Here is a 14415-nt window from a genome sequence, read left to right as displayed (position 1 = left end):
CCTGTACCTATCCCTGTGGGGTAGACAAGTACATATATTATATATATGACCTGTACCTATCCCTGTGGGGTAGACAAGTACAGATATTATATATATGACCTGTACCTATCCCTGTGGGGTAGACAAGTACAGATATTATATATATATGACCTGTACCTATCCCTGTGGGGTAGACAAGTACAGATATTATTTTTATGACCTGTACCTATCCCTGTGGGGTAGACAAGTACATATATTATATATATTACCTGTACCTATCCCTGTGGGGTAGACAAGTATAGATATTATATATATGACCTGTACCTATCCCTGTGGGGTAGACAAGTACAGATATTATATATATCACCTGTACCTATCCCTGTGGGGTAGACAAGTACAGATATTATATATATGACCTGTACCTATCCCTGTGGGGTAGACAAGTACAGATATTATATGTATGACCTGTACCTATCCCTGTGGGGTAGACAAGTACATATATTATATATATGACCTGTACCTATCCCTGTGGGGTAGACACGTACATATATTATATATATGACCTGTACCTATCCCTGTGGGGTAGACAAGTACAGATATTATATATATATGACCTGTACCTATCCCTGTGGGGTAGACAAGTACAGATATTATTTTTATGACCTGTACCTATCCCTGTGGGGTAGACAAGTACATATATTATATATATGACCTGTACCTATCCCTGTGGGGTAGACAAGTACATATATTATATATATGACCTGTACCTATCCCTGTGGGGTAGACAAGTACATATATTATATATATGACCTGTACCTATCCCTGTGGGGTAGACAAGTACATATATTATATATATGACCTGTACCTATCCCTGTGGGGTAGACAAGTACAGATATTATATATATGACCTGTACCTATCCCTGTGGGGTAGACAAGTACAGATATTATATATATATATGACCTGTACCTATCCCTGTGGGGTAGACAAGTACATATATTATATATATGACCTGTACCTATCCCTGTGGGGCCTGGCTCTCTAGCGATCATGCAGTAGGTAGGGGCTAGGGCCTTTAAAAACATTTTTGGGGACCAGAACAAACCTGGTACCTAGATGGGGGGGGTTCCCGGACACAGATTTAGCTTAGTCCTGGACTACAAAGCACTTTTAATGGAGATTCTAGACTGTGTCCCAGAAATTACCCTTATAAGCTTAACTTCTAAATTGATAACTTTTTACTGGCCATAGATTCCAGATACTCACTATGTTCCTGTCGTTGGGCTTCATGTTGATGCTGCCAATGATCTCTTCCCCTCTCCTCACAGTCAGGTAGTCCTCCAGGTAGAACACTGTCTGTTTCCAGTGTGTGTACGGAGCATCAGGGGCTGTAGGAAGACAGACAGGCAGTTAAGGCCAAATCCTAACTTCAGGTCAGTGTGCTTAAAAGGTCCAATGCAACCGTTTTTATCTTAATATCAAATAATTTCTGCATAATTGTTTTCAATTACAATGGTCAAAAATAAATAAATAGCTTATTAGCAAAAAGCCATTTTTCAAGCAATAATTTTGCTAGGACTGTCTGGGAGTGGTCTGAGACAAGGACCTAATGGGAGGGATATGTACCCCGAAAACAAGCTGTTATTGGCAGAGAGGTTTAAAGTTATCTTTGTTATTGGTCTATTAACTTATACCTGGTGATGTAGCCAGGCAGGGCAAAACTCCACCCATGCTAAACGAGCTGAAATTCCAGGTGCTATTTTCAAACAGCTCTTAGACTAAAAGGGAATTTCATGATTTTCACAATTTCACAGTATTATTCCAACCTCATAGTGTGGATATATACAGTATATAAAACAAAGGAAAATCATGTTTTTGACTGCACTGCCCCTTATACTCTTATTTTCATGTAAATTATGCATAATTGTCAACTGAAGAGTTCATTTTAGAATTCGGCCCTTGGAGTGGACATCACCCCCAGACCATTTACCCTTAAAACCAAAACTATCATGAGCCAAAGTTTTGACCCCTATATGAACTGTAACTCAGTAAAATCTTTGGAATTGAAATTCATTATTTGTACATTTCCCAGTTAATAGAATGAATGCACTTAGTGTCAAAAATGGACTGCAGGATTTGTTTAAATGCATTTCAACTTGTATTGCTGAATTTCCAGGACAGCTAGGCTCGCTGAACACTGATGATAGCCGACATCACTGCCCTAAACAAAAGTGTGCGCTCCCTTGTGAATGCGCTGTTAAACGATTGCTGGACCAAGCCAAAGGTCAATACACCTTTAATCAAATTTCAGCCGGCTGTCCCTGGGTATATTTGCACCTTTAAAAATGTATGCCATTTGAGGGCTCACGAAAAAAACAGAGTTTCTGATCAGCATGGTTGCTGCATAAACACACACACAGAGTATGAAAGCTGTGTGGGAACAAACAGAATAGGTAAATCTATAGTTGTGAAGAGGTTATGACAACAGCTTTTCCTCCTCAGGAGACTCTTCCTCCCCAGATCCTCGAAAGGTCCCCAGATTCTAGTGCGTACGGCCCAGTACATCACTGGGGAAAAGCTTCCTGACATCCAGGACCTATACTCTAGGCGGTGTCAGAGGAAGGCCCAAAAAATTGTCAAAGACTACAGCCACCCAAGTCATAGACCGTTCTCTCTGCTGTTGCATAGCAAGTGGTACCAGAGCACAAAGTCTAGGACCAATAGGCTCCTTAACAGCTTCTACCCCCAAACCAAAAGACTACTGAACAACTAATCAAATGGGCACCCAGACTATTTACTTTGACCCCCTCCACCCTTTGTTTTTACACTGCTGCTACTCACTGTTTATCTATGCATAGTCACTTTACAAATGACCTCGACTAACCTGTACCCCCGCACATTAACTTGGTACCGGTACCCCCTGTATATAGCCTTGTTATTGTAATCTTAAATATCTTGTAACACATGCATACATATTTTTTTTAAACTTTAGTTTATTTAGTAAATATTTTCTTAACTCTATTTCTTGAACTGCATTGTTGGTTAAGGGCTTGTGAGTAAGCATTTAACGGTAAGGTTGTATTCGGCGCATGTGACATAAAATTTGATTCGATTTGTTTTGCTAATTTAATGGGTGAGTTGTTATTTTCCAGCAGCAGATAACTTGAACTTTTTCTACCTCAACTCAGCATGTCTGAGTGTCTCTGTGTGCTCCATACACTATATACCTGTCCTCCAGGAGAACATAGGAAATCAATGGCCGTAAAGGACTTAGGCCTCTGTGTGCATTTAGATGCGTATCAGGGGTGCAGCGAGGGTAGCAAGATTTAGCGTTGGCTAAGGTGATTTAGTCTGATGGACTGGCTCAAATCAATACAAAGAGGTGGAAGAGCTGTATGATTAGAGGTCAAAATTAAGACATGGTCCACTTTGCAGAGTGACAACACATGGTCATCCTGCCACTGCCTCTGCAAAATGTACGCCACAGAAAGTCACAGTGCAAAGTCTCCTATGTGCGTCACAAATTCAAATGAAGGCAAACGAATGAAAATATTATGCGGTATCACATCACAAAATGTATAACATCACACCACCACTAGAGGTCGCTCACTGACTGATCCAAATGAACTCAGCTCATCGCTCTACGTTCTGTGGACATGCAAATCAACTGGGGCCTCAAAGGTCTTCTAATTTTAGATACATGACCAAAAGTATGTGGACACCTGCTCGTCAAACATCTCATTCCAAAATCACGGACATTAATATGGAGTTGGTCCCCTCTTTACTGCTATAACAGCCTCCACTCTTCTGGGAAGGCTTTCCACCAGATGTTGGAACATTGTGATTTCATTCAGCCACAAGCGCATTAGTGAGGTCGGGCACTGATGTTGGGCGATTAGGCCTGGCTCGCAGTCAGCATTCCAATTCATCCCAAAGGTGTTCGATGGGGTTGAGGTCAGGGTTCTGTGCAGGCCAGTCAAGTTCTTCCACATTTATCTCGACAAACTATTTCTGTATGGACCTCGCTTTGTGCACGGGGGCATTGTCATGCTGAAGCAGGAAAGGGCCTTCCCCAAACTGTTGCCAAAAAGTTGGAAGTTCAGAATCATCTAGAATGTCATTGTATGCTGTAGCATTAAGATTCCCCTTCACTGGAACTAAGGGGCCTAGCCCGAACCACCATAAAGGTCTAGATAGAGAGTTACAACACATTTTTACGCTTGAAGGGTTGTAAAACTCCCTGCGCTGGCTGGCTATACAAGAGTAATACAAACAAACACACGCAAGCACTCTTTTACACAGGCGATGCATCGATATTACCAGACCATTATTCCTCCTCTACCAAACTTTACAGTTGGCACTATGCATTGGGGCAGGTAGCGTTCTCCTGGCATCCGGCAAACCCAGATTAGTTAATCGGACTGCCAGATGGTGAAGCGTGACTCATCACTCCAGAGAACAAGTTTCCGCTGCTCCACAGTCAAATAGCGGCGAGCTTTACATCCCTCTAGCCGACGCTTGGCATTGCCCATGGTGATCTTAGGCTTGTGTGTGGCTGCTTGGCCATGGAAACCCATTTCATGAAGCTTCGAACAAACAGTGCTTGTGCTGACGTTGCATCCAGTGCTGACGTTGCTTTGGAGCGCTGTGCACTTTAACACTTGGCAGTCCTGTTCTGTGAGCTTGTGTGGCCACCACTTCACAGCTAAGCCATTGTTGCTCCTAGATGCTTCCACTTCGCAATAATTGACTATGGCAGCTTTAGCAGGGCCAAAATTTAATGAACCAACTTGTTGGAAAGGCGGCATCCAATGACGGTACCACATTGAAAAAGACAGATCTTCAGTAAGGCCATTCTACTGCCAATGTTTGTTTATGGAGATTGCATCGCTGTGTGCTCAATTGTATACCTCTGTCAGCAACAGGTGTGGCTGAAATAGCCGAATCCACTAATTTTAAGGGGTGTCCACTTACTTTTATATATATATATAGTGTATCAGCGTTTGCTGTTGTAGTCTAGGCCTTTCTGGCTTATCAAAGAGCTCATTAGAGGGGGTTCTTTGTCTTGGGATGGAACCCATAGGGAGGATGGGTGGTGGGCAGGAACTCTAGCTAACCAGTCAGGGAGCAGCAGGACTCTCCTAGCCTGTAATCTGCTGCTGCCGCCAATTAAAAGGATCAAATCCTAGGTCTGCAGAAGTTGTTCTGATAACGACACTGTGAACTGAAGAGCTGCTAGTACTACGGTACAAAGACTGCTAATGAGCCTTCCACACCGAGCCTTCCTTTATTGCTCATACTTTCTTATCATCCGAGTTTATTGTCGTCGTCCCCCAACAATTGCCTGTTGCCAACCCGACCTACACATTCCTCTTATTAATCACATGTCAATCTTACATCTACAATTAGGCTACACCTGTGTAAGCCTGTGTGAATATCAATAACAGAGAAAGAGAGGCAGAGAACAGGAAGAGAGAGAGTTGAAAATGTACCGGTGGAGAAGCCAGTCTTCTTGTGACACTTGGTGAACTCGATGTTAAAGTAGGTGACAAGGGCGTGGATGTAGTCGTTCCTCTGGATCTGAAGGCAGAAGGCTGAGGTGAAGGACAAGTCCTCAGTCTTCACTGTATAGATGTCCACCTCCTGTTGAAGAGGGACAACAACCACACCTCCCTGTTACATCTACAGCTAGCAGTGTTAATGCTAATCACATACATACTCCATAGTGATTGGGGTTCTATTCACACCATTCACTGCCGGCACAATGGTTTCTCCATTGTGTATGTACATGTAGGCCTAACTCTTCCTCTGTTGCCTTACAAGTCTTGTACGGAGCAGGTCCACGTGCATGTCTTATATGTGAGTCATATGATCTATGTGGCGGTGCCCCTGGGCATTGTGTCCTGTATTATCCCTGACCCTCTTGTTCTGTCTGTCAGAGCTGAAGCCTCTGCTCTCTGCTACAACATCTCCCTTTGGGTTCAAGGGCCACAGAGCTGAAACCAAACCCCACTGACCCCACCTCACCCCAGAGGGACCAGCCCAGAAACCCCCACTAAAGGTAGATGAATGAGGAGAAGATGGGGTCATTTGGCTGGAGAACCAAGGCAATAACTATTGTTAGGCTTGTATTGTGCTCACATGCTGCTCCTTTATAGACCTCCTACAGTATGATTCATATCCCATATTTTAAAAGGGTATCTACTGCCTCGTGATTCTGCAGTGGGAGAGGAGAGCATATGGTTGTGAAACACAGCTTTCTGCTCCGGTGAGGCCCACATTTCATCTTTCACTCAAATGTCAGCACACCAGCAGTTCCCAAATCACGTTAGCGTTTGATTACAGAGAAAGGTAAGCAGACAGATGGTTTAGAGCTCAGATAATGTGTTGTTATGCAGTCCCCTATAATGTATTCACCGCGGGGGGCAACTGGCTCTGTTTCCAAAGTGACCCATTTGCAGTGGAAAAATACAGTTTTTATGTATCGGGCGATCAGCAGTTAAAACAGCATAATTCAAGTCAACGTCCCCAGCTATCTTTCTCAAACAACTCCCAGCTTTCGTAAGAGTAACAACTGTTTACTTTGGTTATGCGCCACAAACTCCATAAAGCCATATTTCATAGTGCAGGACGACAATTCCTCTTTGGCGCCCTCTCACTCACAGTAAAGGAAACATTTTGAACACGAGGAACTTGTATGATCCCTTTAACATGCTAAGCTCCTTTGCACACTGTCTGTGTACAATATTAATTAAAGGACTCATCCTATAATCCATTCAAAGACATGCAACACCTTGTCAGTGGCGTGCCATTTTCTGGGTTGTCAGGTTTAATCTTGCCAGGCGTGCGCGCAAACAAGGTGCCAGTATACAAATCTGGAAGATAAAGCACTGACTTCTCAAAGATTATTTCCCTGCTTGTTATTTTTACAGACAAAAGGCTTTAGAAAGAAACAACATAAACATATGCACTTAGAAATGGCAATCCAATCAATAATCTAGGTGAACAATCCAATCAATAATCTAGGTGAACAATCCAATCAATAATCTAGGTGAACAATCCAATCAATAATCTAGGTGAACAATCCAAACAATAATCTAGGTGAACAATCCAATCAATAATCTAGGTGAACAATCCAATCAATAATCTAGGTGAACAATCCAATCAATAATCTAGGTAAACAAGACAATCAGACAATCAGCAGTCTAGACATGGGAATTAACATGCATGGCACAATCTGTAGCCAGTAGTGAAGGACACAGAAAGCATGGCCAGACGGCTGGAATTGGAGGATCACATTAGGGTGAAATATTGTCCATTTACAGCTGAAGACATACGCCACTAGATTGTGATATGTATGTGGATGATTTACAGTCTCTTTACTGTAACATATGGTCTCTTTCCTGATTCTGAATTAGGTTAAACAGGTTAAAAAGTCTTGATTCCTACAGTGTGTTTTCAACAATGCTACAATGTTACGTTGAGGCACGTGGATGAGAAGTACACACCTCAGCAGTCCAAAACCTGAAGCTTAGCAGCTATGTTCACCATTCGAATGAACAGATCAAGATATTGTCTGGTGGCCCGTTATACTAATAACAGTAACACCGGGTTATGTAAATCCTACACTACATTAGCCTAGAGTTTTTTGTTTACTTTATTATTTCAACTATTTAAAAAAAAACAAGCACACACAACTTGAAAAAGCCATAGGTGCACTGAGTAAAATCATGGAGGATAACACAGTAAAGGGATTGTGGTCCTCTTGAGACACGGATGAACACAGTATGGCAGCGAGATAATAAAACAGAAAAACAAAGAAGAACATCTATCTCATCATTGCAGTTACATCGTAGGGTACAATGAAACGGGCACAGAAGACAAACAGTTTAAAAGGGTGTCGTTTTTATGGGCAGACACAACGCTGATGCAATGCTTTGTGATTCAACAGTGGGCTTTCGAACTGCTGGTTCTCCACAAATACAAAAAAACAATTAACTACCCACACATACAGTCACACAGACATGCAATAGTTCTACACACATCCACACACACGTGAAATGAAGACAAAGCGGACCTTGATCAGGAAGGAGTTGGTGACCATCTGTTTGGGGTCAACTATGTCCACCAGGGGCTCCTTCATGGCCACGTTACGGATGCAGGTCATGTCAAAGCCATACACGTTCTCCCACCCTGTGGATGCACAGCGCATTATGGAACACCTTTGTGGAAGAAGGGCAATTAAATAAATCAGTCTTAGAGAGGGAGGAATACATAGTGTGTGTCCAAAATGGCATCATACTCCCTATGTAGATGACCAAGGCACAAGATACCTGGTTAAATGTAGTGGACTAAATAGTGAATTGGGGGCCACTTCAGACGCAGTGTCGGCTAACCATCACTGTAGTGCAGTGCACAGCAGTAAACAGAGAGATTGCCTAATCTCTCCTCAGGCTAACTCATCATGTATTAAGCATGGCTACAGTACTTAAGATAGTGTTTAAGATCCAGTCCATTTAAAAAAAAAAACTGGAGGCCTCTTACACTTCAATGTTGTGATGCGAAAATCCTGGCGAAATGCATAGCACATAGAATAAAAAAGGTTTTACCAGATATTGTTCATCCTGATCAGACAGGTTTTTTACAAGGACGATATATTGGAGATAATAAATGACAATTACTTGAAACAATTGTACACTATGAAACGTCAAAGATACCAGGCCTGGTCTTCATAGCAGATTTTGTTTGATAAAGTACAACTAGAATTTATATATGAATGCCTGGACTACTTTAATTTCAGTGAATATCTTATACAATAAGTAAATGATATGTACAGCAATGCCAGGTGTAAAATAGTAAATAATTGTTACTTCTCAGAAAGTATTGAGCTGTTAAGAGGAGCAAAACAAGGCTGTCTGTTGTCTCCATATCTATTTATGGCCATTGAAATGTTAGCTATTAAAATTAGATCCAACAAGAACATCAAGGGGTTAGAAGTCCAGGGGATAAAAACAAAAATGTCAATGTATTGCAATGAATAAAGTATTTTATTGAGTCCGCAATCTGGATCCCTACACAGTCTCAATGAAGATCTTGATCACTTTTCTAGCCTCTCTGGATTAAAACCGAATTATGAAAAGTGTACCATATTACGTATTACAGTTTACAAATAAAATTGGTGGATGGTGAAGTAGACATACTTGGTATTCATATCTCAGATAAGATGCTGCAACCATGGCGAGGCATGTATTCAGACCCCTTTTTGGACTTCTAAAATTTATTAAATACAGTTTTCCCCTCAATCTACACACAATACCCCATCATGACAAAGCACAGTTTTTTTGCAAATGTATTAAATATAAAAAACTGAAATATCACATTTCCGTAAGTATTCAGACCCTTTACTCAGTGCATAGTCGAAGTACCTTTGGCAGTGATGACAGCTCCGAGTGTTCTTGGGTATGACGCTACAAGCTTGGCACACCTGTATTTGGTTTGATTTGATTTGACCTGTATTTGGGGAGTTTCTCCCATTATTCTCTGCAGATCCTCTCGAGCTCTGTCAGGTTGGATGGGGAGCGTCGCTGCACAGCTATTTCAGGTCTCTCAAGGGGTGTTCAATCGGGTTCAAGTCCGGGCTCTGGCTGGGCCACTCAAGAACATTCAGAGACTTGTCCCGAAGCCACACCAGCTGTGTCTTAGCTGTGTGCTTAGGGGCTTTGTCCTGTTGGAAGGCGAACCTTTGCCCCAGTCAGGTCCTGAGCGCTCTGGAGCAGGTTTTCATCAAGGATCTCTCTGTACTTTGCTCCTTTCACCTTTCCCTCGATCCTGACTAGTCTCTGCCACTGAAAAACATTCCCACAGCGTGATGCTGCCACCACCATACTTCACCGTAGGGATGGCGCCAGGTTTCCTCCAGATGTGACGCTTGGCATTCAGGCCAAAGAGTTCAATCTTGGTTTCATCAGACCAGAGAATCTTGTTCCTCATGGTCTGAGTCCTTATGTGCCTTTTGGCAAATTCTAAGTGGGCAGTCAGCCTTTTACTGAGGAGTGGCTTCCGTCTGGCCACTCTACCATAAAGGCCTGAATGGTGGAGTGCTGCAGAGATGGTTGTCCTTCTGGAAGGTTCTCCCATCTCCACAGAGGAACTCTAGAGCTCTGTCAGAGTGACCATCGGGTACTTGGTCACCTTCCTGACCAAAGCCATTCTCCCCCCGTTTGCTCAGTTTGGCTGGGCAGCCAGCCCTAGCAAGAGTCTTGGCGGTTCCAAACATCTTCCATTTAAGAATGATGGAGGCCACTGTGTTCTTGGGGACCTTCAATGCTGCAGAAATGTTTTGGTACCCTTCCCCAGATCGGTGCCTCGAGATAATCCTGTCTCAGAGCTCTATGGACAATTAATTTAACCTCATGGCTTGGTATTTGCTCTGACATGCTCTGTCAACTGTTGGACCTTATATAGATGCGTGTGTGCCTTTCCAAATCATGTCCAATCAATTGAATTTACCACAGGTGGACTCCAATCAAGTTGTAGAAACATCAAGGATGGTCAATGGAAACAGGATGAACCTGAGCTCAATATCGAGTCTCATAGCAAAGGGTCTGAATACTTATGTAAATGTGATATTTCATATTTTATATTTAATACATAAACCTGTTTTGCTTTGTCATTATGGGGTATTGTGTGTAGATTAATGAGGGAAAATAACTATTTAATCCATTTTAGAATAAGGCTGTAACGTAACAAAACGTGGGAAAAGTCACCAGGTCAGAATACTTTCCAAATGCACTGTACATGTCTATTTATGAAAAACAATCACATTGATGAACTCTTTGGTCCTATCACAGTTTACTTACTGATGGTGTTGCCTACTCCAGACGACTCGTTTTTAGCCAAAAATTTTCACTTGATTTGGAATGCTAAGCCAGACAAAATTAAACGTGCCTATTTATATAATGAATATGAGTTTGGGAGGCTAAAATGGTTAAATATTAAAGCATTAAATCTATCACTAAAAGCTTCACTCATACATAAGTTATACTAAAACCTGAACTGGTTCTCCAGTAAATTATTAAGGCAAAAGTTGGAACAAAGAATGAGCTTTTATACGTATTACCACTTCTCATTTCCGACAAATTGAAAATTAAACTTTGTTAAAAGTATCACCCTTTCTTAAACAAGCGTTACAAAGCTGGTTACAATTTCAATTTCATCCTCCAGAAAAGAAAGAACAAATATTACAACAATTATAGTTAAACTCAAATATAGTGATTGATTAAAAAAACTATGGGAAAAAAAGTATTTAAATTCTATTATATTTATTAATGATACTATGAATAGAAATGGTGCAGCTATCAAAAATAAATGGGAATGTCTGCTCAATCCAAATTTACAACCAACTGATTGCATCATTACGGCAAAAATGAGAACTTGTTTGTCTGCCATATATTAAAGATACGAATTGGCTGAAAAGGATTGGCATAAATAGACAAACATACCAGTTTCATTTGAGGATTTAAAAAAAAAAAAAAATTTTTTTTTTTTACAGCTGCGCCCTACAGGTTGCAAAATAAATGGGCAGAGATGTTCGATGTACCGATTCCATGGCATTTGAACTGATACAAAAAAAACAATACTTGATTCAACACTTCAAATTTTTCCATGTGGTTTATTATACCAACAGAATGCTATATATATATATATATATATGGGGCATGCAACAACCTCAGCTCTGTATATTTTGAGGGTGGTTTAGGGTGATAGGTGGGATGGGCTAAGAGTTGCTGAGGGGTGAGATTAAGAGCTTATGTTTGGTCATGTATTATTGTATGTGATTGCTGTATATAAAAGTACCATGTATGTCAAATGTGTAAATAAACTATATATATAAAGTGTGATATGTAAAATGTATGTATATGTAGCATAAAAGATGTAAAAACAAAATAAGATATTTGTGTAATCCGAAGAGGGGGCGTGGTGGATGGGTTAATAAAAAAAAGAATTATAATATATTTTTTTAAAGATAGTGTGTAAACATCTTTATGTGTCCCTTTGAAGTGGAAACACTTAAGCGTGACAGGAGGAGGAGGGAATAATGAGCAGGTCGCACCTCAGCTGTGCATTATCAGGCCCTAAAACTGAAGTACTCCTGGGTATTATTCTAGAACATGCAAGAACACAGATTGAAACAGGGAGTGACTATCTGACTTTATCCAATAAGAAATGCTAATTTCGTTTTTCCGTTTCAAAATGTTTTGCTATAATATGCCATAATGAATACCACCCTGTTCTCATGATGGCAGAACATTATTTTAGCACACTAACTGATCAGGTATGTCATCCTTTCCCAAAAGACATCTGTCTGTTGGTACCAGACTGGGCCAAATATGGACACTGTCCCCCACTCGTCCTCTACCTCCTATCTCTGCTATCACTAAACCTTTTACTGCACAAGGCTGAGAAAGCGAAACAGCACTGGCTGGACTTCTCCTCAGTGCTCGCTCAGTCATGTGGTCTGGGTTTCTGTAAGCCTAAGGAACTCGCTGTCTCAGAGTATTGTGTTGGTGTGGAATTCCCTATTGGTGGTGTACGTATGTGTGTGTAGGTATGTGGAATGGGTGTGTGTGGTGGTATGAGGCATTGTTCTGCTTCATGTCCTCTGTTTGACTGTCATGGCTCTGGTCTCTGTGCTGAGATGAACAATTCCACCAAATCCACCAGGAGAGCTTTGTGTGGGCTAGCACAGAGATGGAGAGGCTTGTTGACTTGAATATCGATCATCACTTATGCCTTTGAAAAGTTCAAATGTATGACCAACACTAATGTGTGTGCCTGCCGTGTGTGTGTGTGCCTGCCGTATGTGTGTGTATGTCTGCGTACAGTATATTGTGTATGTTTAAGTGTGTCTCTTTCGTGCGTGTGCTGCTGTGGTTGTTCTACATTCACGGGTTGATTAGCAAAGCAGAAATATAAGCCAGGTAAGACCCACCACGGGAATAGAGAGCGAGTCAGGGGCAGAGGGACTTATGTGAGGGCACAGGGCCAAGTAAACATACACACTCACAGTGGATTTTGAAGTCCTTGTACTGCCTGTCCTCGATGGCCACCACATACAGTGCAGCACGGTCTGGAAACATCAGACCGCCGGGTTTCTGTTTAAAATTTGGGGAGAAAAAAAGTACCTGCAATCAATCCTGCATAGAAGGACATCTCATTTCTCAGCTGTGCTGCATGTGAGAAGAAGCAAACACCAGGCCAGGTTATGTTTTTTATCCCTGGGTAAGTCAGTGAGGTTAGAGCATTCGTCATGCTGCTAGCAAGTCTGGTCAGTGCATGTGCACACACACACCTCAAACACACACCTACCAGCCACTTGTCCCTTGCAAAGATGACGGTATTGAGCATAGACTCGTAGAAGAGACAGTAGCCCATCCACTCTGAGATGATGATGTCAACCTTCTCTACTGGCAGCTCCACTTCCTCCACCTTGCCCCTGAAGATGGTGATAACTGCAAAACATATCATTACACACCATTAACATGGAGCAAATCACATTAGGTACAGTGGGGCAAAAAAGTATTTAGTCAGCCACAAATTGTGAAAATACTTATTTTCCACCAGAATTTGCAAATAAATTCATAAAAAATCCTACAATGTGATTTTCTGGATTTTTCCCCTTCATTTTGTCTGTCATAGATGAAGTGTACCTATGATGAAAATTACAGGCCTCTCATCTTTTTAAGTGGGAGAACTTGCACAATTGGTGGCTGACTAAATACTTTTTTGCCCCACTGTATCTGTGAAGATAACATGGGAGCAGTGGAGTAAAGAACTTAAGAAAAAATACTTTAAAGTACTACTACTTAAGTAGACTTTACTTTTACTTCACTATATTCCTAATAAAAATAATGTACTTTTTACTCCATACATTTTCCCTGACACCCAAAAGTACTCGATACATTTTGAATGCTTAGCAGGACAGGAAAATGGTCCAATTCACACACTTATCAAGAGAAAATCCCTGGTCATCTCTACTGCCTCTGAGCTGGCGGACTCACTAAATGCAAATGCTTCATTTGTAAATGATGTCTGAGTGTTTGACTGTGCCCCTGGCTATCCGTAAACAAGAAAATGGTGCCGTCTGGTTTGCTTAATATAAGGAAATTGAAATAAGTATATTTAACAATTACATTTACTTTTGATACTTTTAGACTTTTACTCAAGTAGTATTTTACTGGGTGACTTTCATTTTCTATTAAGGTATCTTTTCTTTTACTCAACTATGACATTTGCTTACCACTTAATATTATCACTTAAACTCTGCTTCTAATAACACAATCTGCAAATGATGCTAGCCTTGAACCATGACAAGAATTCAATTAGCTGAAGTGTTTTTCTGTAATAGTGTAATTCTGTCGTACATGAAGTGCATTCAG

General features: G+C 41.2%; 1 protein-coding gene across 3 annotated transcripts in view; it reads right to left on the bottom strand.

The window, feature by feature from the left end:
• Positions 1-14415, bottom strand: part of LOC112218756 (protein arginine N-methyltransferase 8-B) — a 38104-nt gene that overhangs the window by 3035 nt on the left and 20654 nt on the right. For all 3 annotated transcript variants that reach the window (XM_024379868.2, XM_024379869.2, XM_024379870.2), the window contains exons 5-9: positions 13346-13488; positions 13044-13131; positions 8055-8170; positions 5470-5620; positions 1244-1365 (exon numbers count right to left, since the gene is read on the bottom strand). In XM_024379868.2, coding sequence (XP_024235636.1) covers positions 1244-1365; positions 5470-5620; positions 8055-8170; positions 13044-13131; positions 13346-13488 — 620 coding nt within the window. The remainder of the gene's footprint in view (positions 1-1243; positions 1366-5469; positions 5621-8054; positions 8171-13043; positions 13132-13345; positions 13489-14415) is intronic.

The sequence above is a fragment of the Oncorhynchus tshawytscha genome, linkage group LG19 (assembly GCF_018296145.1).
Source record: "Oncorhynchus tshawytscha isolate Ot180627B linkage group LG19, Otsh_v2.0, whole genome shotgun sequence".
In the NCBI taxonomy this organism is placed as follows: domain Eukaryota; kingdom Metazoa; phylum Chordata; class Actinopteri; order Salmoniformes; family Salmonidae; genus Oncorhynchus; species Oncorhynchus tshawytscha.
Note: the sequence above shows the minus strand (reverse complement) of the source record. Positions and strands in the feature narration are given on the sequence as shown.